The sequence below is a fragment of the Lathyrus oleraceus genome, chromosome 5, assembly GCF_024323335.1.
Source record: "Lathyrus oleraceus cultivar Zhongwan6 chromosome 5, CAAS_Psat_ZW6_1.0, whole genome shotgun sequence".
NCBI classification, from domain to species: Eukaryota; Viridiplantae; Streptophyta; class Magnoliopsida; order Fabales; family Fabaceae; genus Lathyrus; species Lathyrus oleraceus.
This window is the reverse complement of record NC_066583.1, coordinates 225,392,206-225,415,430: the sequence shown is the minus strand read 5'-3', so window position 1 is coordinate 225,415,430 and position 23,225 is coordinate 225,392,206. Positions and strand designations below refer to the sequence as shown.

The window sequence follows — 23,225 nt, the reverse complement described above, 5'->3', positions numbered from 1 at the left end:
AACCATCCAATCGAAAAACCAAGGGCAGCAAACAGCCAAACATGGGTTGTTCGACTTGAAGTAAAATAAAGCCCAATGGAAATGGTGAGGGAATCTCAAAGGCCAACCCTAGCCGCCTGGTTGTTGGATGGAGATTAAGGAAACAACAAACATTAATTACTAGCCGTCACCTTCAGTGAAAAAGCCACCGGATGACGAGGAGCCAAAAGTTGTTTAAGGAAGAGATATCAATTCCTAGTAAACAGTTTTTTTTGTGTTGAATATAAATAAAAAAACATTATGATCATTTAACTCGTTTTAAAGAGGACACAAAATATCCAAATAGCGAGGAAAGCTCTTCCTCTGTCAAACACACAACAAAGAAGAAACAGACAGCAAATGAAGGTATCACTGAGGAAACGCAAGCAAAAATGAAATATCGAAAATAAATATGGAAGGAGGCCAATAGTGAAACTCCGGTCCAAGAGGTCGGAGAACGAAAACCACACCACGAACCAAGTTTAAGTTTACCTTCTCGCGAAGAGATTGACGGCAATGTTGGGTTCTCTCAACTCCGACGCGTCTGAGTCTCCGGCAGCGATTCGCACGGTAACGTCAACTGAACTTTTCCTAAATTCGTCCCTTGTCCTCTCCTTATCTTCTTCTTCTGGTTTTCCTTTTTCTAGGTTTCTTCATTTTCGCCTCCTTGCCGCCTCCTTGCCTTCGAATTGAATTTTTTAGGGTTTTTTCTTTGTCTCTCTTTCTGAATAGTGGCCTCTCAATTATAGGGTTTTTTGTGAATAGTAATTGCCCTTTTTTATATATGACTAATCTCTTTCCTCTGTTGTGTTTCCTGCTGTGTAGTGGAGCTTGTTCGTACGTAGGATGCTTGGAGATTTTTGTCCTCATCCCAGCTTGTGGTCCCTCCTTCAATTCATCTTAGGTTCCTCAATCTTTACCATGGGTAACAGGTAAATCCCTGCTGTAAATTTCGTGACACACTTGAAAAAAAATGGGACGTGGCGTTTCTGAATTATTGGAAAGGGATTGTATTAATCCGCGATTGTGATTGTTGATACTTGCAAGATCTGGGTCATGGCTCGGTTTGCTGGGGAAGTTTCTTAGTTTTCTTGTAATAACGAGCAAGCCTATGGATTCTGCTCTCAACAAGAATGAGCCTGAACTTAAAGTCCTTGTCCTTCCTGCTCCTCTCTATATGCTTGGGGATCGAAAGTGCCTTCTTAATCAAATGGTATAGATCCTCAGGAATCTCAGGAGCAAGTCCGTAAGCTTTGAGAATGCGGAGGATTTTGTTTCCGGTAACACTCTTGACCTGAGCAATACCGTGAGAATCACGGAGAATAACACCGATCTGAGAAGGAGTCAAACCCTTCTTAGCAAACTTGCAAATATTTTCATCAACATCTTGTGATGAGATCTTGAGCCAGCTAGGAGAAGTTCGCTTGTATGGCAAAGCGGAGGAGGATATACCCTTACCACCACTATGCATACGCCCCATGGTTTCTGGTTTTGGATGTAACTCTACCGCATCGGTGAAGTGTTCAAATTAAAGACGATTTTCAAGCTAGACTTTATATTTCCAGCAGTAGGTCTGATACTCCTGCAGTTGGTGTCGCTGACCTTCCTGTTCTGGAAGATGCTTTTTCTCCTTTTAAGCGGAATATTGACATTCGTAGCACTCTTGTTTGTTTCCCTCCTAATTCCGGTAGAACTTTTAGAATAAGAACCTCGCGTTGTTGGCTTGTTTGAATCTATTTTTTAGGATGATTTACCTTTGGAAATCATGTCGTTTTGCTTTTGATTATTCTGAATCAGCACATTGCTGTTACGACTTGCATTCATTTTCTGCGGCAATGCTGGGTTTATAATTGGTTTCTGGCTTTGATAGTGACCATTGTGATTTGGTTTAATTTTTGCAAGTTATTCAAGCAGACGCACTTCATATTGGGGCAAGTTGAGTCCAAGGAATAACTTTTGGATCTCCTATCACAGGTAGCACGATAACCTTACATTCAGCTGCCTTAGTGACTCAATTTAGATAATGGAGGTCAATGAAAAAGGTTGTTGCATTGTTATTGCAGGAGGATATCACGCTGTGTTGAGTTTGTGAGCAAAAAGGTTGGAAGCACATGCTATCATGTCCTTTTGCAACTTGAGTTCCATGGCCAACTTCTGATGAGAAGAGAAGCGCAAGTTTGTCCTTGTGGAGAATAATGACTGCATCATAATTCTTCAGAAGAGTCCGTAAACGGCACTCTCATCTATTTGGACCCAACTCCATACCAGGATCACTTATACCCGGGGTTCCAGCATCACTTATGAGTGCCACAATTTCACTCTGTTTCAACCTCCTGAGCACAAGCTGTTCCTAGGGGTGTTTTGATGTTGTAGTGATGAAGCAATTTCCCAGAGTGTCTTGTGTCTTCGGATAGTAAAATATCTGCCGGGTTCAACACTCGAAGATCCTTGAATGTGATGTCTTCAAGATTTCCAATCGGTGTTCCGACGAGATAAAGACCGGGTTTCAGATGCTGCAGCGACGATTATCTGGTTCGTGTTCCTCTAGGAAGAATTTGCTGCTAACTAGAATCATCTTCCACTTCAAGTTCCTTGCCAAATTTTCTTAAAGCAAGTGAATATATAGTTTTTCTACTGGCTGATGTTCTTCCAGTAACCAGCTTAACAGCCGTGGAAAGACTCTCACCATTTTCAATTAATCCTCTTAGCTCATTCTCAAGTTCTGTGTCAGACGGAGGTTCAGCTTTAGAATTTTCTTGCCCTTCAATCAATATGGTAAGTTCTCCTTTTGGCAGATGAGTAGAAAATACATGGTTGGCTTCACCAAGTGATCCGCGCCAAAACTCTTCATGAAACTTTGTCATTTCTCGAGCAATAACACATTTCCTTGTATCACCAAAAATTGATGAACCCTCTTCGAGAAACTGAGAAAGCTTGTGAGGAGGAACGTAAAATATTTGTGTTGTTGTTTGCTCCGCCGAAGCCATGAGTCTTTTTCTTCTTGATCCCGAATGTTTTGGAAGAAAACCAACAAATGTAAATTCATCAGTGGATAAACCCGAGGCAGAAAGAGCAGATACCAAAGCACAAGGACCTGGGATTGGAACAACTGGAACATTTTCACTAACACATAATTTGGCCAACTCCATACCAGGATCTTTAAGAAATAAACAATTCTTATCTCTTTGAACTGAATATGGTTGTCTTGTGTTTCCAGGTCCATTGCTCAAGTATGGTAGGCTAAGAGCCTCAATTTGTATCTGAAAGAATCTGATATAACCAATAGCTTCTAACGAGACAGGGGTCGTGTCAGTCTTTTCAAATGGGGAAACAAGCGGATGACAGGCAGCAATCATGTCACCTAATTTCTCCTTTCTAACCTTGAAGGTTGATTGAGTTGTAGCTTGATGAACTCTAGCTCTTTTATTTATTTACGCCACCAGATGCAGTGTTGTTGCACTCAGAAGATAGATCTGGTGGTGGATGTCTCAAATTTGTATTATTATTGTAAGAGAAATATAACATGTCGGTGTTGAAACTCGTGACACATGAATTAAGTTCTTCATTTTTTCATTATGTTTATAAAATATTTTTGAAAACACATATTCTCCATTCTTCTCATCTTCATCATTCCCAAGAAGGTACTGATGCATTTTCCAGTCAGATTTGTAGGATTTTGACTCTTTCTCATATCTTATATATAGAACTATGATCTTCTTTCAGCCCTTATGTACTCCATCTTCTATTACAGCTTTGGTCTTACCAGTCTTGTGCCAGCGTACATGATCTTCAGTTGAACCATGATGTTGAATCTTTTGACGCTTTTGTTGACCAGTACTGTCGCACCTCGAAAAATGGGGAGACGACTTCAAAGCGAAGCGCGATCGCACGCTCGCAATGATGGACTGAACAGAGTCGCCACCGAACTTTATTTATTCCTAAAAAGGAATGGGGAAATATCGATAAAACCCAAGACAAAACGACAATGATTATGGTCGTCGCAACCAAATCAGGGTTCGGGAGTCGATTACGCAAGGGGAAGGTATTAGCACCCCTCACGTCTGTTGTACTCAACGGGAACCATTAGGTTAGTTGTGTGCGTTAATGTTAGTTTGAAATGTTAGGCTTTTCGGTTTATTAGGTGGGAAAGAAAGAATAGAAGAAAGGGGAATATTTTTGGATTTTTTTAACGAAGGACTAAACCTAAGTTTTTTATTATTGGGCCTGACAAGATTTACAAATCCTGCTCCTACGTATCTCAACAGAGAAATCAAGGCTTACGTAGTTCTGGGTAGAAAAATGTTTGTTTGTTGGTCGATTTTAGCGAAAGCTACTTTGTGTCAAATCGACGAAAACATTGTTGGACTACTCAAAACAGGTGGAAAAGCATTGCCTTGTATTGTTTTGAAACAAAGTACCTTTCGTTTGTGAAAAGGTTTAAGAGATCAATCGCACGGCGGCGAGAAAAGAGTTTGATTGGTTGGATGTATTTTGAGTGATGGCGAGAACTTGGATGAGCGAGATATACATCTCGAATCCTAGCCTCAGGAGTGTACGGTATACACCATGTTCCATTTCCATCTTTATTGGCAAAGTATTAAGGTAGGAATTAGGTATTTTGAAGTTTGAAAGACGAGTACTTGTGACCTACAAGCACTTACAGCTTGGGTCTAATACTCGGGACTACGTTTGGACATTCCACCCAGGCAGTCTGTTTCTTCCCAATATTGCTAAGAAAATGATTCGAATATTTATTTATGTTTTGGAGGGAAGATGAATATGAATGAGAGGAGTATTTTTGCTTTTAACATAAATGAAAAATGAGTGAATACGAATGGATTAATTCAAAAGATGCATAAACTTTTCATTAATCTTACCAATTCAAAGAAAACAACAATGCTTAAAAGCAATTAACAATCAACATGCAAAGAAACTACAAAAGAAGTGTTGAAGCAACCAAATGATTGCCAACTTCAGAGAATTGACTTCTTCAAACTTGAAGGTTGGGATCAACAAGCTTTTTGACATTGGCATGATGATCTTCAAATTCCTTTCCTTCAATCTCATCGTTGAACGCAACCCTCTTGGATCCACTACTCACTTCTCCTTTTCTTTCATTGGTATGGGTTGTGACATTGGAAATCCAAGGCGGTATCTCAATGCTCTTACCAGGAAACAATGATAGCTCATTAGCCACATCCCTGACATCTTCCTTGTGGAACAAAACCTTGAGGGGTTTCAAAGGTCTTTTCCCTTTCTCATTACATGGCCTAGAAATCAAGGTATATGTACCTGAGCCTTCCTTCTTGAGTGTTGGTGACCTTATGTCGATCAATCTTTGTAGCCTGAGCTTGAAACTCTTGCATTCCTCGATGGAGTGCCCCATTGTTCCAGTATGGTATTCGCACTTGACCTTCGGGTGATCTTCTTTAAAGATTAAGCTCTTTTTGTTAATCAACTCTCGCACCAAGGCTTTCAGCGCTAAGCAAGAATCTAGGTCATGTCCCACTGCCCCTTTGTGGAATTCACATGTTGCATTTGGATCGTACCATGACAGGTATGGTGACGCAGGTGTGAGAGCTCGAGGGGTCACCAAAGCATTCTATATCAATTGTGGGTAAAGCTTGCTATATGGTACCGGAATTGGGTCATCGTGATTTTTGTTCCTCTTGTTCTGATTCTGATTTTTGTTTTGAACCTGACTTTGGTGATTTTGAGGAGGAATAACTAGAGGATGTTGATGATGACGTCTTGAGGGAGGTCCATATGCTGGTAGGTGAGGAGTTTCCATATAGAATTTCCCTTGACTTGGGGTAACACCAGATGGATGTGGAGTAGTAGCTCCCTCTGTTGTAGCAATGGGTATGTGATGACCCTCTTTTCTCAATAAGGCTTGCAGGGTTTCCAAGACCCATCCCATCAGGCTCTTCAAAATATTAAGTTCCTCCTTCAATGCTTCTTGGCTTTTCCTTAGCTCGTCCATCATCTCCTGAGACATGGCCCTTTGTTCTAAACGCGTGTTGAGAATCACTTTGCTGATCACGGACAAAGGATGGATGAGTTTTTTTTTGTATTTTGTCTGGAAAATGACATGCGTTATGATGAGATGCAAATGCAATGAAATGTGAATGAATGCAATGCAAGCCATGCATATTTGTTTTTCCTTAATACGCGGGTTCAAAAGTCTGAGGTACTGATGAATCTAATTGCTTTCCAAGAATAGGTTCTCACGGGTACGATCTAGGGTTACAAAGGTTCCCAGAGTCATGGATCCATTAGATTGTTTGCTACCTGCGGCAACTTACTTGCCGGGCATCAACTCCATCTAAAGAATCTACTCTAAGTGAGGTTCTCGCATCGATCCAACGATAAATTCATCTCGCAGACCCACACTACGCAACCATCTTTCCTAGTTGGACAAAGAACTAAGGTTCTACAAATGGTTCTCAGAGTCATGGATCCTAAAGAAAATATCGAAGCTTACGGCAACTTACTTACCGAGCGACAACATCTTCTCAAGAATCTACTCTAAGTAAGGTTCTCGTAGCGACCCAACGAGAAATACATCTCGCGGACCCGCACTACTCAACCCCATCCTATCTCATGTTTTTACTCGAGACTCGGGTAAAAAGTCTTTCCCACAAGGTTTGCAATCACAGTATCCAAGTACCAAACCATAATCGAACCAATACAACAGATTCATATCAATATGACAATAGAGATAGTAAAAACAATAAAGAAAAGCCACATAGGTAAACAAACAAAGGCACACAAACGACCTAACTAGGCTTGACTCACTTAGGGATTTTTCCCCAGCAGAGTCGCCATCTATCGCACCTCGAAAAATGGGGATACGACTTCAAAGCGAAGCGCGATCGCACGCTCGCAATGATGGACTGAACAGAGTCACCACCAAACTTTATTTATTCCTAAAAAGGAATGGGGAAATATCGATAAAACCCAAGACAAAACGACAATGATTATGGTCGTCGCAACCAAATCAGGGTTCGGGAGTCGATTACGCAAGGGGAAGGTATTAGCACCCCTCACGTCCGTTGTACTCAACGGGAACCATTAGGTTAGTTGTGTGCGTTAATGTTAGTTTGAAATGTTAGGCTTTTCGGTTTATTAGGTGGGAAAGAAAGAATAGAAGAAAGGAGAATATTTTTGGATTTTTTTAACGAAGGACTAAACCTAAGTTTTTTATTATTGGGCCTGACAAGATTTACAAATCCTGCTCCTACGTATCTCAACAGAGAAATCAAGGCTTACGTAGTTCTGGGTAGAAAAATGTTTGTTTGTTGGTCGATTTTAGCGAAAGCTACTTTGTGTCAAATCGACGAAAACATTGTTGGACTACTTAAAACAGGTGGAAAAACATTGCCTTGTATTGTTTTGAAACAAAGTACCTTTCGTTTGTGAAAAGGTTTAAGAGATCAATCGCACGGCGGCGAGAAAAGAGTTTGATTGGTTGAATGTATTTTGAGTGATGGCGAGAACTTGGATGAGCGAGATATACATCTCGAATCCTAGCCTCAGGAGTGCACGGTATACACCATGTTCCATTTCCATCTTTATTGGCAAAGTATTAAGGTAGGAATTAGGTATTTTGAAGTTTGAAAGACGAGTACTTGTGAGCTACAAGCTCTTACAGCTTGGGTCTAATACTCGGGACTACGTCTGGACATTCCACCCAGGCAGTCTGTTTCTTTCCAATATTGCTAAGAAAATGATTCGAATATTTATGAATGTTTTGGAGGGAAGACGAATATTTATGGTTTGCAAGCTCTTACAGCTTGAGCCTAATATTCGGGATTACGACTGGATATTCCCTCCAGGTAATCTTTTTCTTCCAACTTTATTAAGAAGATGGTTTGAGATAATTAGAGGTGTTTTGGAGAGAAGACAAATATTTATGGTTTGCAAGCTCTTACAGCTTGAGCCTAATATTCGGGATTATGACTGGATATTCCCTCCAGGATAATCTTTTTCTTCACGCTTTATTTAGAAAACGATTTGAATATTAGAGTGTTAAAGAGAAGACGAATATTAACGGCTTGCAAGCTCTTACAGCTTGAGCCTAATATTCGGGATTACGACTGGATATTACATCCAGGATAATCTTTTTCTTCAGATTTTATTTAAGAAAATACGTTTGAATATTTACAAATATTTGAAGGGAAGACGAACACTTATGGCTTGCAAGCTCTTACAACTTGTGCCTAATATTCGGGACTACATCTGGACCTCTCATCCAGGTAATATTTTTCTTCCAACTTAGTTAAGAAAATGGTTTGAAGTGGAAATGTACTTATTGAAATGGATTTGGAAATTGATTTGAAGTTACGTGAAATTAGTGTGAAATTGAAATGCTAGTAAGATGTTGAGCGTGATTACTTACATGTATGAAAAGGAATGGATAAATATTAATTGACTAAACACATCAGAAACAACTAGAAAAATAATCTAATTATTCCACCTAATAATTAAAAAAACAATTCATTAATTAAAAATTAATCAACTAAAAAATATTAATCAATTTATCTAGATGTGAATCAATTAAATAGTAACATCTAACATCAAGAAAATGGAGTTATTTACAAAATGTCACTTATAGTACTTAAGTTATTTGTTTAACAAAAAAAAGTAACTATTTAAATATAATGCACATCTAGTTAGTGATTTATTACTAAATGAATAGGTTTTAGTATCTCAATTCCCACTCACTCACCGTAACTAATATACAAACAAGACAAGCATAAATATATATATATATATATATATATATATATATATATATATATATATATATATATATATATATATATATATATATATATATATATATATATATATATATATATATGACGTGATGCACTGGAGATGAAATAAAAGAAAATAAATAAGTGTCCTAGTTATAATAATAATAATAGATAATTAAAATTAATTAAAAAAATAAAATTAAACAAAAAATAAAGAGAGAAAAAAACAGTGACAAGAGTGTGGGGTTGCTGCTGCTTGGAGCATGGCTTTTCCAAATTTAAAATGGTCCTATCCAAAATCGACATGTGTCATAGAATAAGACAACACAAAATCTCCTTCTCCCATTTTTCTACAAAAATTAAAAGAGAACAAAACTCTTCATCTCTCTCATCTCCCTGCTACCGAGAGTAAAACAAACACATATTTTCCCCATTGTTTCCTCACATTTCTCTTCCTCTCTCAAATAAATTCAAATGGTGTCAAATAAACAAACAAATATTTCATAATACACTTCCATCTCTTCACATCTTTGCCCATAATAAAATCACAAATCAACAAGTAAAATCATGAAGGAAAATGTGCAAAAGAAAGAAAAAAAAAGACGATTACCGACATGTATGAGGAACGGCGGTGGAGTGTTGCTCGGCCGGATTCATCGAGGTGTGGTGTTTCCAATCCATTTATTCTTCTATTTTCAGTTTGATTTATTTAGTTATTGGAGTTATGGTTTATGAAGCATGTGATAGATTTTTTTATGGAGCAACATGGTAAGTGGTAGTGAAGTTTTATGGTTGAGTAGATGAAGAGAGGTTATTATGGTGGTGTGAAATATGTTTATGAAGGTTATAATGGTTATAATGGTGAGATGAAAGTTTTAAAATTTGTTAAGTTGTTGTGATGTGAATATTGTTGTAGCAATGTGAAGCTTGGACAAAAAATGGTTGAATGAAGAGGAAGATAATGTTATGGTATTTTGAAGGTGAGTTTTATGGAGTTGATAGTGTTGTAGTAAAGAAGAAAGGTGGAGACTTTGGTTCCAATTTTTTTTGAGAGACCGGAGATGATATGTGGTAGGTGTTATGAGAGATTAATGAGATAAGTATGTTTGGAGGTTACATGGTTATAGTATTAAGAGAAAAAGGTTATAAGAAAGTGGTGTTGATGTTGAAGAAGATGTTGAAGTGTGTTTTTCACATGGTGGAAGTGATAAAAAAATGGAGAAGATGGAGAAAATTAGTTGAAATGGAAAGGTGATATTATCTTTATGGTTTAGTGTGTTGAAAGGTTTATAGGTGTAGGTTGTGTTCATGCCATGTGAAAGAGTATTGAAGGTTAGAAAGTGACGTTAGTTTCCTTTTTTCTTTCTAAAGAAGAATCCAATGTGACCTTTCTTCTCTCTCGCCGCCTGCGTGTCTTTAATTGGTCTCCGTCCGCCCCCCTTTCAAGAATGCATCACTTAATATATATACTAGGGTTACTTAATTATAACAAATACCAAAATGTCCTTAATATTTATTTTAGAGATATTAAGAATTAAAATTAAATAAAACTAGACCTTTAAAATAATTAAAATAAAATCAAACTAAAAAACATCAATAATTTTATTTATTTTTATAAACGGTCAGACAAAAATGCAAAAATAAAAGGATTTAAAATGAATAAAAATCGGACGCAAAAATGCTCAAAAATTAAAATGAATGCACCAAAATGATCAGTGCGAAATAAACTTATTGGAAAAATACAGCGTTTCTTTTAATTTTGAAATAAATTCTAACCGGTTAAACAGGCTCGAGCTGATCAAAAAGTGGCCAAAAAAATTAGCTGAAAAATAAATCGAGCATACCAGATTAAACTACGAGAAACGTAGATTAATAAAATTGATGTCTAGAAGCTTGATTTTAAAATTTTTCATTCACTAATTTGACGCACATCCGTTGATTAATTCAACCAGTTTTCCTGTAGATCCGAAAAAGCTATTTCGACTGATATTTTAGGCATTATGCGGTATGGAATGCATGGTATGCTATGTAGACATGCAGTAGCTATGATGAATGTATTGAATCGGCGATTCAGGGTCAAAATTGGGGTATGACAAGTACTATATGCATTCATTGTTCTGTGAAAAAAGTGAATGCTAATCCCATCTTTCTTAGCACCTGGAAGATTTTCAGGATGTGTATAGCAGATGCCTTGGTCTCCTTCCAATGCTGGTATGAACTCGTCGATAAACATGTGAGGATTTGTATTACTAACACCACGTTTAGACGCTAAATGGTCTAATAATTCTACGTCAGAAGGATCAAACTTTATACCAATCGGAAAGTCAGGCCACTCGCTAGAAACATCACTATTGTCTATACGACAGTGACAGTTTGGACATTCCTGATATGCGCCACAATCCTTTACCTGATTAGCTGAAGAGAGTGTAGTTCTTTTCACTTTCTTTGCAAATCCTCATATGTCAATCAACCAACTCCTAGCCATTATCGGTATGAAGGAAATGAATGACGAATAAAACACATTCAATAGAGAGAGCGATGAATGAATGAATGAATGAATGAAGTAGTCGAAATATGAATGAGTACGTGGAATTTCTTGAATATGAATGGAAATTTTTCCAATGTGAATGAAGAAATATGAATAAAAATTTCGAATATGAAAAAGGTAAAAATATGAACATGAAATGGAGGATATGAATGTGAATGAAGAAATATGGTGAATTTCTTTGAATCATGAACGAATAGAAAAATGAATATGCATGATGACCCAAAATAAAATATTTTGCACTTGACACATAATTCCTTTGAAAGAAAGTGAGAACTAGTAATGTGACAAAGCGAGATGAATAATCATTTCAATGAAACTAGAACGAGAGATGAAACATGAGGTTTACTTGATTCCGACAATTGAAAGAGGTTTCAAATCTCGTATGGCTAAAGAGATTAATCATCTTATACCAAAATAAAGAAATAAAACCCAAAAGACAAACATGGATTGGTCGTGGTAGCAAGTCCAACAACTAATGCCGGTGGGTAGCATCATGACCAGATGGAATGGTCATGAAAAGGAAAATGAAAACGAATGATTGATGGGAAAAAATTTCAGAGCCAAAATCGGGGTATGACAGTTGCCCCTATTTAAACATCCTCCACCAGAGGAAAATGAAACAGCACTTTTCATCGGATCACAATGGAGGATGGTTAAATACCATGGAGACCCAGATTTTAAACCTGAAAAATGAAAATGATATGATATGATATGCATGGGTGAAGGACTCTTTATTTCTGAATTTATCTGTTAGGGACACGGTGAATCCTTAACAGGAGATGTTACCCGACAGACCAATTTGTGGGGAATATTGACGGCCCACAGAGAAACAGACAAAAAAGGGTAAACCAACTCACTGGGAATAACAATCCTGTTGGAGATTCAGACACACACTGGGGAATACTCAAAATGGAAGTTGATAAACGACATTTGGAGTACAAGAGATTTCGACAGTAAGTTCACACATGACTTACTAACAACTCGAATATATATATATATATATATATATATATATATATATATATATATATATATATATATATATATATATATATATATATATATATATATATATATATATATATATATATATATATATATATATATATATATATATATATATATATATATATAACTTCCCACAACAGGTTCATACATGACCTGATAATACTGGAATAATCAAAGAAAAAGGTTCTTCAAAACAGGTTCTGACATGACTTGGTAATACTGGAATTAAAAAAATTCAGCGACAGGTTCATACATGACCTGACAATGCTGGGGAATATCAAGAATAGTTCTGACAACAAGTTCAAACATGACTTGACAACAAATATAAAAATTCAAAAAGAGTATATCAATAGGTTCATACATGACCTGATGACAACTTGAACATTCTTGACAAATCTGGAGATTTCTCACAAGAAAATCATCCAATCAAAAATTATGGAAATTACTGTCAATGAAAGAGTCAAAATGACCACTTTCCAGGAAGTTCCAGTTACACTTGGACTTCAAGGGCGTTGGTGACGACCAGACTTAAAGATACCATTTACAAATGGATTTGACAGATGCTGGTGACAACCAGACTTTAAAATGATACCAGTTACAACTGGATTTGACAGATGTTGGTGACAACCAGACTTTAAAAATGATACCAGTTACAACTGGATTTGACAGATGCTGGTGATAACCAGACTTTAAGAATGATACCAGTTACAACTGGATTTCAAAATTCATGTGCCAGTTACAACTGGACTTAACAGATAATGCAAATGAAAATTGGACTTGCAAACAAGAATGGTGATAACCAGACTTATCATACCATTTACAAATGGATTTAAGATAGTGTCAGTTACAACTCTGATTGGGGATACCAATTACAATTGGATTTAAGATAAGACGCTGGTGACAACCAGGCTTTAAAGAGATACAAGTTACAACTGGATTTTAACATTTGAGCGCTAATTACTACTGGACTTAACAGATAGTGCCAATAACAATTGGACTTGCAGATAATGCTGGTTACAACCAGATTTATCATACCATTTACAAATGGGTTTTATCAAAGTGCCAGTTACAATTGTGTTTGAGGTACCAATTACGATTGGATTTAAGACAAGGTGCTGGTGACAACCAGGCTTTTAAAAGATACCAGTTACAACTGGACTTTAACATTCGAACGCCAGTTACAACTGGACTTAACAGGTGATGCCAATAACAATTGGACTTGACAGAAAATGCTGGTGACAACCAGATTTAAAGAGATACCAGTTACATTTGGATTTGAATAGACGACGCCAATAACAATTGGGCTTAAAACAAATGTTGGTTACAATCAGACTTTAAAGGATACTAGTTAAAACTGGATTGGTCAAAGACACTGGTGACAACCAGACTTAACAGACGATGCCAGTAACAACTGGTCTTAGAGGTCAAGGGATACAATCAACAAAGAGACGTGAGATTATGCAAATGAGCGTGAAGCACTTCGGGCTATGCATGATTTGGACTTTGCTTATATGCATGATGTATGAATGATCACGATATGCAAATGTTGACGGCATGCAGACTGGGAGTTTAAAGAAGGCTTTATGGAGGTATTGAATCCTCAACACCAATAACTCAACCGAAGGAGTGAGTAAATACATCAAAGGAAGATCCATCAAGCTGAACAGTTACAACTGGCCCAGTAAACTTTTCGGAGAATGTTAAATTTGTGCTCTCTGAAGATATATGTTGATCATCCAAGAGAAGTCTTGCAACTTGAGACTTATGGGGAAGGACAAAAGGTTTCCTTTTTAATATTTCCACATGTCAAAGCAAAATTTTGTTTCTCTATGTGTTGAAAAATTCTTTTTGAGTTTAAAATTCATTATTAACAAATAAATGACATTTTGCATAACAAAGAAAATCAGCGAAAAACAGCAAATGATAGAATTTGATAGGCAAACTTGTATTTATTCAAGAATGGTAGCACACAGATGGTGTAGCTCCATGGAATGTTACAAATTTGAAAATGGCAATAGGGAAAGTTTTACATTGAATTGCAATGACTACTACTATCCCTAATAACAATGACTCCACAAAACCTCGCTTCTGAAGGGAGCAGTTGAGTTAATCTTCCATCTTTAGCTCTTCTGTGTTGATCAGTGACAAACTGATGTAGTCTATGCCTTTTGTCCCTAATTTTTGCATGGATCGCCCTTTCGGGTTTTCAATCCACCGGGACGTTCTTTTTTGCCTAAGTCTCGCTTTCAGGTTTTCAACTTAGCGAGCTACCACTTTTTATTATCCCTAACTTTTGCCTGGACCGCCCTTTCGGGTTTTCAGTCCACCAGGATTTGTTAGGCATAACATCTTTTGACTACATCAGAGTTCACAGGGTGAATGAGCTCTTCGCCATCCATAGTTGTGAGAAACAAAGCACCTCTAGAGTATGCTCTCTTTACAACGTACAGGCCTTCATAGTTTGAAGTCCACTTCCCACGTGAATCTTTGTGTACTGGCAAGATCTTCTTGAGCACGAGATCTCCTTCCTTGAACTCTCGAGGACGGGCCTTTTTTTCAAATGCTTTCTTGATTCGTTACTGGTACAATTGTCCATGGCACAAAGCGGTCATACACTTCTCATCAATGAGGTTAAGTTGATCATAGTTGTTCTGGATCCATTCAGCTTCATCCAGCTTGGCCTCCATCAATATTCTCGTGGAAGGTATCTCTACTTTAACTGAGAGGACTGCTTCCATCCCATACACTAAGGAGAATGGGGTTTCCCCTGTTGAAATACGGACTGAGGTCCGGTATCCATGCAAGGCAAAGGGTAGCATCTCGTGCCAATCCTTATAAGTTTTCACCATCTTTTGCAGGATCTTCTTGATATTTTTATTGGCGGCTTCAACAACACTGTTCATCTTTGGACGATATGGAGAAGAATTATGGTGGTCAATCTTGAAACTCTCACATAATTTTGTCATTGTCTTGTTGTTCAAGTTTGAACCGTTGTCGGTGATGATCTTTCTAGGGATTCCATAGCGGCAGATAATATCCTTCTTGATGAAGCGAGAAACCACGTGTCTTATCACATTGGTGTAGGAAACAGCCTCTACCCATTTAGTAAAGTAATCAATGGCAACCAGGATGAAGCGGTGACCATTGAAATCCTTGGGCTCTATAGCACCAATCATATCGATGCCCCACATTAAGAAAGGCCAAGGTGATGTCAAAATATTCAACAGTGTTGGCGGTACATGCACCTTATTAGCATAAATTTGGCATTTATGACATTTTCTGGCATAGCTGAAACAATCGGATTCCATGGTCAACTAGTAATAGCCAGCTCTCAAAATCTTCTTGGTAATGGCATGCCCATTAGCATAGGTTCCAAAGGATCCTTCATGAATCTCCTTGATTAACATGCCTGCTTTGTGTCTATCCACGCATCTGAGAAGAACCATGTCATGGTTTCTCTTGTAAAGCACATCATTGCTCAAAAAGAATTTGGACGATAACCTCCTCAAAGTTTTCTTATCCAACAATGTAGCATCGTCTGGATACTCTTGACTTAAAAGATATCGCTTGATGTCATGAAACCATGGTTTACCATCAGTTTCTTCTTCAATCAGCTGACAGTAAGCAGGCTCGTCTCTTTGCTCGATTCAAATAAGTGGAGCTTCATTACGGAATCTGACTTGGTACATTGATGCTAATGTTGCCAAAGCGTCAGCCACTTGATTTTCTACTCTCGGGATGTGATGGAAAGTGATATCGTCAAAGTATTCTATCATCTTTACAACATGAGCACGATACGGGATTAGCTTCGCATCACGAGTTTCCCGTTCTCCTTTGATTTGATAGATCACCAAGGCTGAATGTCCATACACCTCAAGGATCTTGATTCGGAGATCAATTGCAGCTTCAAGACCAAGGATACAAGCTTCATATTCTGCGACATTATTCGTACAATCAAAGCACAACCTTGTTGTAAAAGGGGTAAAGCCACCATTTGGATTCATCAAAACAGCTCCCACACCATGACCACTGTAATTGGAGGAACCATCGAATGCGAGCTTCCATCGAGATCCTGGTTTTGGTCCTTCATCTGAGCCTGGGATCTCACAATCCTTTATCACCATTATATCCTCATCGGGGAAATCAAACTTCAATGGCTGATAGTCTTCAACTGGTTGGTGAGCAAGATACTCTGCTAAAACACTTCCCTTGATTGCCTTCTGGGTTACGTACTAGATGTCGTACTCTGACAACAGCATCTGCCAACGGGCAAGTCTTCCAGTCAAGGCAGGTTTCTCAAAGATATACATTATTGGATCCATTTTTGAGATCAACAAAGTAGTATGGCAAATCATGTACTGCCTCAAACGACGAGCGGCCCATGCTAGCGCGCAACAAGTTTTCTCCAAAAGCGAATATCGACTTTCACAATCAATAAACTTTTTACTCAGATAGTAAATAGCATGTTATTTTCGACCAGTTTCTTCATGTTGCCCCAGCACGCATCCCATTGACCCTTCAAGTACAGTCAGATACATGATTAATGGCTTTCCTCAGACAGGTGGAATCAAAATAGGAGGCTCTTGCAAGCATTGACGAATCTTCTCAAAAGCATTTTGACAATCAACATTCCATTCAACAGCTTGATCTTTTCGAAGCAATTTAAAGATAGGCTCACACGTGGCCGTCATGTGGAAGATAAACCTTGAGATGTAATTCAAACGTCCAAGGAAACCTCTAACTTCTCGCTCGGTGTGTGGAGCAGGCATTTCTTGTATAGCTCGGACCTTGTCAGGTCCAGCTCAATTCCTCGTTGACTAACGATGAAACCAAGTAACTTCCCTGAACAGACACCGAATGTGCATTTTGCAGGGTTTAATTGTAATCTGAACTTTCTGAGGCGTTCAAACAGCTTCTTCAGATGGCTCATATGATCTTCTTCATTCTGAGATTTAGCGATCATGTCGTCAACATAGACCTCTATCTCCTTGTGCATCATATCATGGAAAAGAGTGACCATAGCTCTTTGGTAAGGTGCCCCAGCATTTTTGAGACCGAAAGGCATCACCTTGTAGCAAAAAGTGCCCTAAGGGGTAATAAAAGTGGTCTTCTCCATGTCATCTGGGGCCATCTTGATTTGATTGTATCCAGAAAAACCATCCATAAAGTAGAATACAGCAAAACTTGCAGTGTTATCTACCAGAGTATCAATGTGTGGTAGAGGGAAATCGTCCTTTGGACTAGCTTTGTTCAGATCCCTATAGTCAACACACATCCTCACCTTTCCATCCTTTTTAGGCACCGGTACAATATTAGCTACCCATTGTGGGTACTTCGCCACTGCGAGAAAACCAGAATCAAACTGTCGTTTGACTTCTTCACGAATCTTCAAAGCCATATCTGGTCTCGTTCTTCGGAGTTTCTGTTTTACTAGCGGGCAGTCTGGCTGAAGCGGCAGCTTGTGCTCAACGATGCCGGTGTCTAGGCCTGGCATATCCTGGTATGACCATGCAAATACATCCACATATTCTTGTAGCAGCTTAACCAATCTATCTTTGACGCTTTCTTCAAGCGTGGTGCCGATTTTGACTTCTTTCTTCTCTTCCTCTATGCCAAGGTTGATTGTTTCCACCGATCCTTCATGTGGCTGAAGGGCTTTGGACTCGTGCTCGAGCAGCCTTGCCAATTCGTCGGGGATGTAACAATCTTCCTCACCCTCTTCTTCCGCTTGGTAGATATGGGAGTCAAAGTTATGAGAGGGAGTAAAGTCATTGGATTCAACGGGGTTATCATTTATTCTGCGTGTTTGAATGATTGATTTCTTTTAGAAAAGTAAAAGATAAAAGATGCATAAATGAAAAGTTTTTTGTCTTTGTTTTTGAAAAGATTTCCATTTTCTTAAGAGGAAGCAAAATAAATGAATAATAAGAATTTAACAAAATGCCTTTCATTCATTGATAATGATTATTTGAAAATGAAAAGGGGCCCTACAACATGATCCATTAGCCTTGGGCAGAGCTAAGGATTTGAAAGGAAAAATACAACAATTATTACTTTGACAAAGGAAAAATTTTGGGGATCTCAACCGCCTTCCAGTTGTTCAAAGTTGTCTCACACCGGTAAACCAAACATGGCTCATCTTCATTTTCGGTGCTATCTTCAATTGCATTGACCTGATCTCCATGGATGAATCTTGTGCTGAGGAATACTTCCTGGATGCTTCAGGTGTTGTCCTTTGCAGGGACTCGGGCTCCTTTCGCAGCGGAAGGCACATATCCCAGACCAAAGCGATCATGCTTCTCACGAACATAAATAAGTTGACCCCAACCTTCAGGGTTTCCTCCTTCAATGCTAGACTTTACGCTTTTTAGAGAAGCGAAAGATTAACAAGATTTCCTAACCGGGTCCTTCATCTCCACAAAAGTGGCATTAGCTATTTCAAGAGCTTGGAAAGAAGTTTCCAAAGCGTCCTCATTAGCCTCGATATACCTGAAGGATGAAAGGTGACTGACCACAAAGTCCTCCTCCCCAGAGATAATAATCAGTTGATTGTCCACCACAAACTTAATTTTTTGATGCAAAGTGGAGGTGACTGCCCCTGCAGCATGAATCCAAGGACGTCCTAGTAAGCAGCTATATGCTGGATTAATATCCATGACTTGGAAATTAATGGGGAATACATGAGGGCCGATCAATATGGGCAGTTCTACCTCTCCAATCACGGTTCTTCTGGAACCATCAAAAGCTTTCACTATCAAGGCACTAGGCTTCATAGCTGGTCCTTGATAAGATAACTTGGCGAGTGTTCTTTTCGGCATAACATTTAGAGAAGATACGGTATCAACCAAAACTCTTGCCAAAGCATCATCTTTGCATTTTACCGAGATATGGAGAGCGCGATTGTGATTTTGTCCATCCTCAGGCAATTCCTCTCCACTGAAGCTCAAAGTATTGCAAGCTGTGATATTTGCAACTACTCCATCAAATTGGTCAACTGTTATGCTTTGCGTGACATGAGCTTGGGAAAGCACCTTCAACAAAGCCTCCCTATTTTAAGACCCCAATTTTGTCCCTAAGATCCCTCATGGCATCATATCATATCATATCATTGCCTCAAGGATCATTGTGCACCTTGCCTCCCTCCTTGTGGGTGGGTTATCTTGTGAGTGTGGTTCTTGATCACCAAGCATGTTTAGCATTTGTATATCATTGCTTTTCATTTGTTTACTAACCCAAAAGTACAAAAATATTGTCATCTAACCTTGTTACTTGCAGATGAAGCAACATTAGGTCAAACTAGTCAAAGGCATTCATTGAGCCATAGATGGTGGCCATTCTGAAGAATTTGGGCACCATGATCATTCATAAGAGTTCATATGGGTTGTGATATCACTTTGAATCAAGATCTCAAGTAATAGAGGCTTGAAATTCATCAAGGCATTGTTCAGTCAACCAAAACCCTAGCAAAGTCAACTGTGGTCAACTGTGCATTAAATCAGGGATTTGATGATGGGAGATGGTTGGAGGGGTCTCATTCATGTCCATACAAGCCTCATATAACATGTCAAACATCAACATTGGAGAATTGGAGGTCAGGCTAAAAGTTTCCAAAAATAGTAAGTGACCTGTAATTTCAAACTGCCAAAAATGGAAAGGTCTTCTCCTCAACTTTGCATCATCAAGCAAGCTTCAAATCAAATGTTGTCCAACATAAAAGTTGAAGATCTTGCTCTTACCTTTCCAAAAAATCCAAGAACATCCATTTCTCATTTGTGGTTGGCAAGTTATGATCAAATCATTGGCAATGGATTTTGAACTTCAACAAGGCATAACTTTCACACCAAAAGGCCAATTCATGTGGTTCTTTTTGGAGAAATCTCCATTTGGCATGCTCTATCATAATCATTCATTACATTTCATCAAAAATCATCACACAAAAAGTGCATTTTTTCACTTGACTTCAATTTGAATTTTTGGAGGGAAAAAGTGATTTTGAAAAGTATGCATAATTTTCACTCCAAACCAATTCAATTTGCCTTAAAACAAATTTTAGGACTTGCTGCAAGTGAAATTTACACTGTTCCATTGATCACATATGCATAAGGGCATTTTGGCCAAATTACATAACATGCTCATTTCACTAATCCATTGCATTTTGCTTAATCATGTTTAACAAGCTTGATTAACAGGTGGTATAAAGTCCTAATCATAACAGAATTCTGCATCAACCACAATTCACAATTTCAGATCCAAACACTTTTCATCTCAAATTCTCTCAAATTCTCTCAAATTTCTTCAACTTTTTTCATCGAATTTCATCATTCCTTTTGCTTGTTCTTGTGCTAATCATCATGTGCAGGAAGTATTGAAGATCTGTTGAAGCAAATATTGGAGAATTCTTGAAGAATTGGAACTGTTGAAGCTTGAACATTCACATGGCAATTGGAAATTTCATCGAAATCAAGTTGTGTTGAGCTGAAGTCTTGCTTCCATACATTCATCCAAGCAACATAGAAGATCTGTTTCACTTTTTCAGACCTTGATTCACACGATTCCAACACTGCATCTTCATTGAGGTAAAAATTCGAATGCTCCATTTCTTGCAATTATCATGTGGTTCTTGTAGATCTTAGCATGTAGATCATTCTGCAATTTAGATCTCTTAATTTCATTAGATATTAAGGAAGTTATGCTGATTTGAATATTGGATGTTAGAACTTATTTTGATCGATCCTTTTGATATGAGTAAAATTAGAACAAATCGATGCTGGATTAATGATGTATGATGCAAGGTGAATCGATTCATGTAATTTTCATGCATTTCTGTGAAGTTTGGATCATGAGGATTATGAACATGATGAATGCGTGATGAATGTCTCGGTTTTCAATTCCAGAATCACTTTGATCCATTTGCCTGTGTTTCTGCATGTATTTCGCTGTTAGTGTGCCATGTAGCCAATTACCGCACGCCACCTCACTTAATGAAACAGTGCGTTTCATTAAGTGAGCGCCAATTTTAAAAGTTGACGCGGTTCGATTCCGCCCCACAACATTTCTTCATATGGCTTTTTTTGCATTTTTTACCTTAGGCTTCACATGTTACATGCTTCCTCCCATGCACTTTTTAATTTTTCATCACATTAAAAAATCCATAACTCCTAAAATAATCATCCAATTGACATGCAATTTTTTGTGAAATATTCATCATGTTGTCTACTTTTTTATGGATATTTTTTCAAGATTTGTGCATGGTTGGAAAAAATAATTGCCTAGGGTTTGTTATCATATGTCATTTCTTGCACATAGCTTGCCATTTCATTTGTGAAATCATGATGCTTGATCCAATGAACATGAAAATTTACATGCATAATCTAGACACTTTGATGAACATTTTGGCTTTGAGTTTGCTATTTTTTCATTTCTGGATTATGAGATATGATGTGATCATTAGAGGTGTGACAATGTGTGTCACACCATTTCTTGTCCCATTTGCTGATTTTATTTACCATGCCATATGAACTTCAAATAATCTGAATTTTTTCATGATGATACCACTGGATGTTAGGTTTAAGCATGATTGTTTGTAGGATTTTTAGATCCATTTCCAATTTGTTTGATATTTTTCTTTGCGGTTTGGTCATAATTAGACTTTTGTTGAGTGTTCAACTTAGACGATTTGTGAAATTCGTATGCCTTATCATTTGAGCCTGAAATTTTGTACATTAATTCTTAACATCTTGAAGTTCATTTTGGCTTTGGTCTGGTTCATTTATCTTATGTCATTTCTGTTTTAGGATTGCCTTAAGTTGATGCACCATTTGTGACCTTGTTTGAGCTTGTTAATGCATGCTTTGACTTGTTGATTTTATTTGACATGCTTATACATATCCAAATGCCATGATTTTTGGTGTGTTGCTCATTCAATGTGTTCTGTTTAGGCATTATTTTTCTTGGAATTTATTGAGCCATTTTGGAATTAATATGCTTGTGATCATTCTGTTTGCTCCAATGTGATTCCAACTTGCTTGTTTGACATGTTTTGTTTATGAAATGGATTTGGTGCATAGTTTTGACATGAGACCAATTGGACTTTGTTCTTAATGGATTAATCTTGATTTTGGTTAATTTTCATGTTCTGTTTTAAATTTTTCCTTATCTTTGACCCTAGGCTTTGGCCTAAGAGTTTGCTTCTCATGTTTGAAGCTTTGTTTCAGGTTGCACATACAAGTTACACAATTGATGATGCCTCATCTTGAGGGCATTTGATATTTGCTTTTGGTTACTAATGTGTGTTTTGTAGGTTGAAGTTGATTCGATTGGGATTGACTTGTGGCTTATGCCTTTTCCTATATTGGTTGTCTGTTGTATTAACTGTTGGTTGATTGTCTGTATAGTATACTGATTTGTTTGATGTTTCCACAGGTACATTTAGTTGCTATAGTTCATTGAGAACTTGCTATTGCTTTGCTTGATAGCTTAAGCATTGAGGTATAACATCTCTTCTTCATGTAGTCTGGAAGACCTGGCTTGTTACCTGGCCAGGCACCTGTCTGAAGTCCTCCTTAAGAGGCAATGTTTGTGATTGTTTATTTTTGTCCCCAAGCAGGAAAAGACCTCATATGAGGCAATTGGTAGATAGAAGAGATGTGTAGTCCATCTCCTACTATTCTGTGTGTCTTCCCTTTGCTCACATTACATGTTGTAGCATTGTGGATCTTAACCCAAGATCTATCGAGTCATTAACTTGTGGAGAGAGTTCCAACTTTCTAAACTCCCACACCTTTTGATATTCAAAGCTCTCCCTGACCATGGATAAGAGCATGAGGTACACCCCTCATATTCTTTCATATGCTTCACCTTAACTCTCAATGTTAAGGTTAAGAGCACCA

At 37.9% G+C, this 23,225-nt stretch overlaps 2 protein-coding genes and 1 pseudogene across 2 annotated transcripts; all 3 read right to left on the bottom strand.

Annotated features, from left to right (window-relative positions):
- Positions 1–1,072: 1,072 nt before the first annotated feature.
- LOC127079851 (40S ribosomal protein S13-like) lies at positions 1,073–1,557 on the bottom strand. The gene has a single exon (XM_051020217.1). The coding sequence runs from the start codon at positions 1,496–1,498 to the stop codon at positions 1,073–1,075; it is 426 nt and encodes a 141-aa protein (XP_050876174.1). The 5' UTR covers positions 1,499–1,557.
- A 988-nt stretch (positions 1,558–2,545) lies between these two features.
- On the bottom strand, positions 2,546–3,374 carry LOC127079850 (uncharacterized). Its single transcript, XM_051020216.1, has one exon. The coding sequence runs from the start codon at positions 3,372–3,374 to the stop codon at positions 2,580–2,582; it is 795 nt and encodes a 264-aa protein (XP_050876173.1). The 3' UTR covers positions 2,546–2,579.
- Positions 3,375–3,443: 69 nt separating this feature from the next.
- Positions 3,444–11,265, bottom strand: LOC127083156 (SUPPRESSOR OF GAMMA RESPONSE 1-like; annotated as a pseudogene).
- Between the last annotated feature and the right edge of the window lie 11,960 nt (positions 11,266–23,225).

What these genes read in the sequence shown, in the direction of transcription:
- LOC127079851 (XM_051020217.1), bottom strand. Translation starts at nt 1,498, where the DNA reads ATGGGGCGTATGCATAGTGGTGGTAAGGGTATATCCTCCTCCGCTTTG.
- LOC127079850 (XM_051020216.1), bottom strand. Translation starts at nt 3,374, where the DNA reads ATGATTGCTGCCTGTCATCCGCTTGTTTCCCCATTTGAAAAGACTGAC.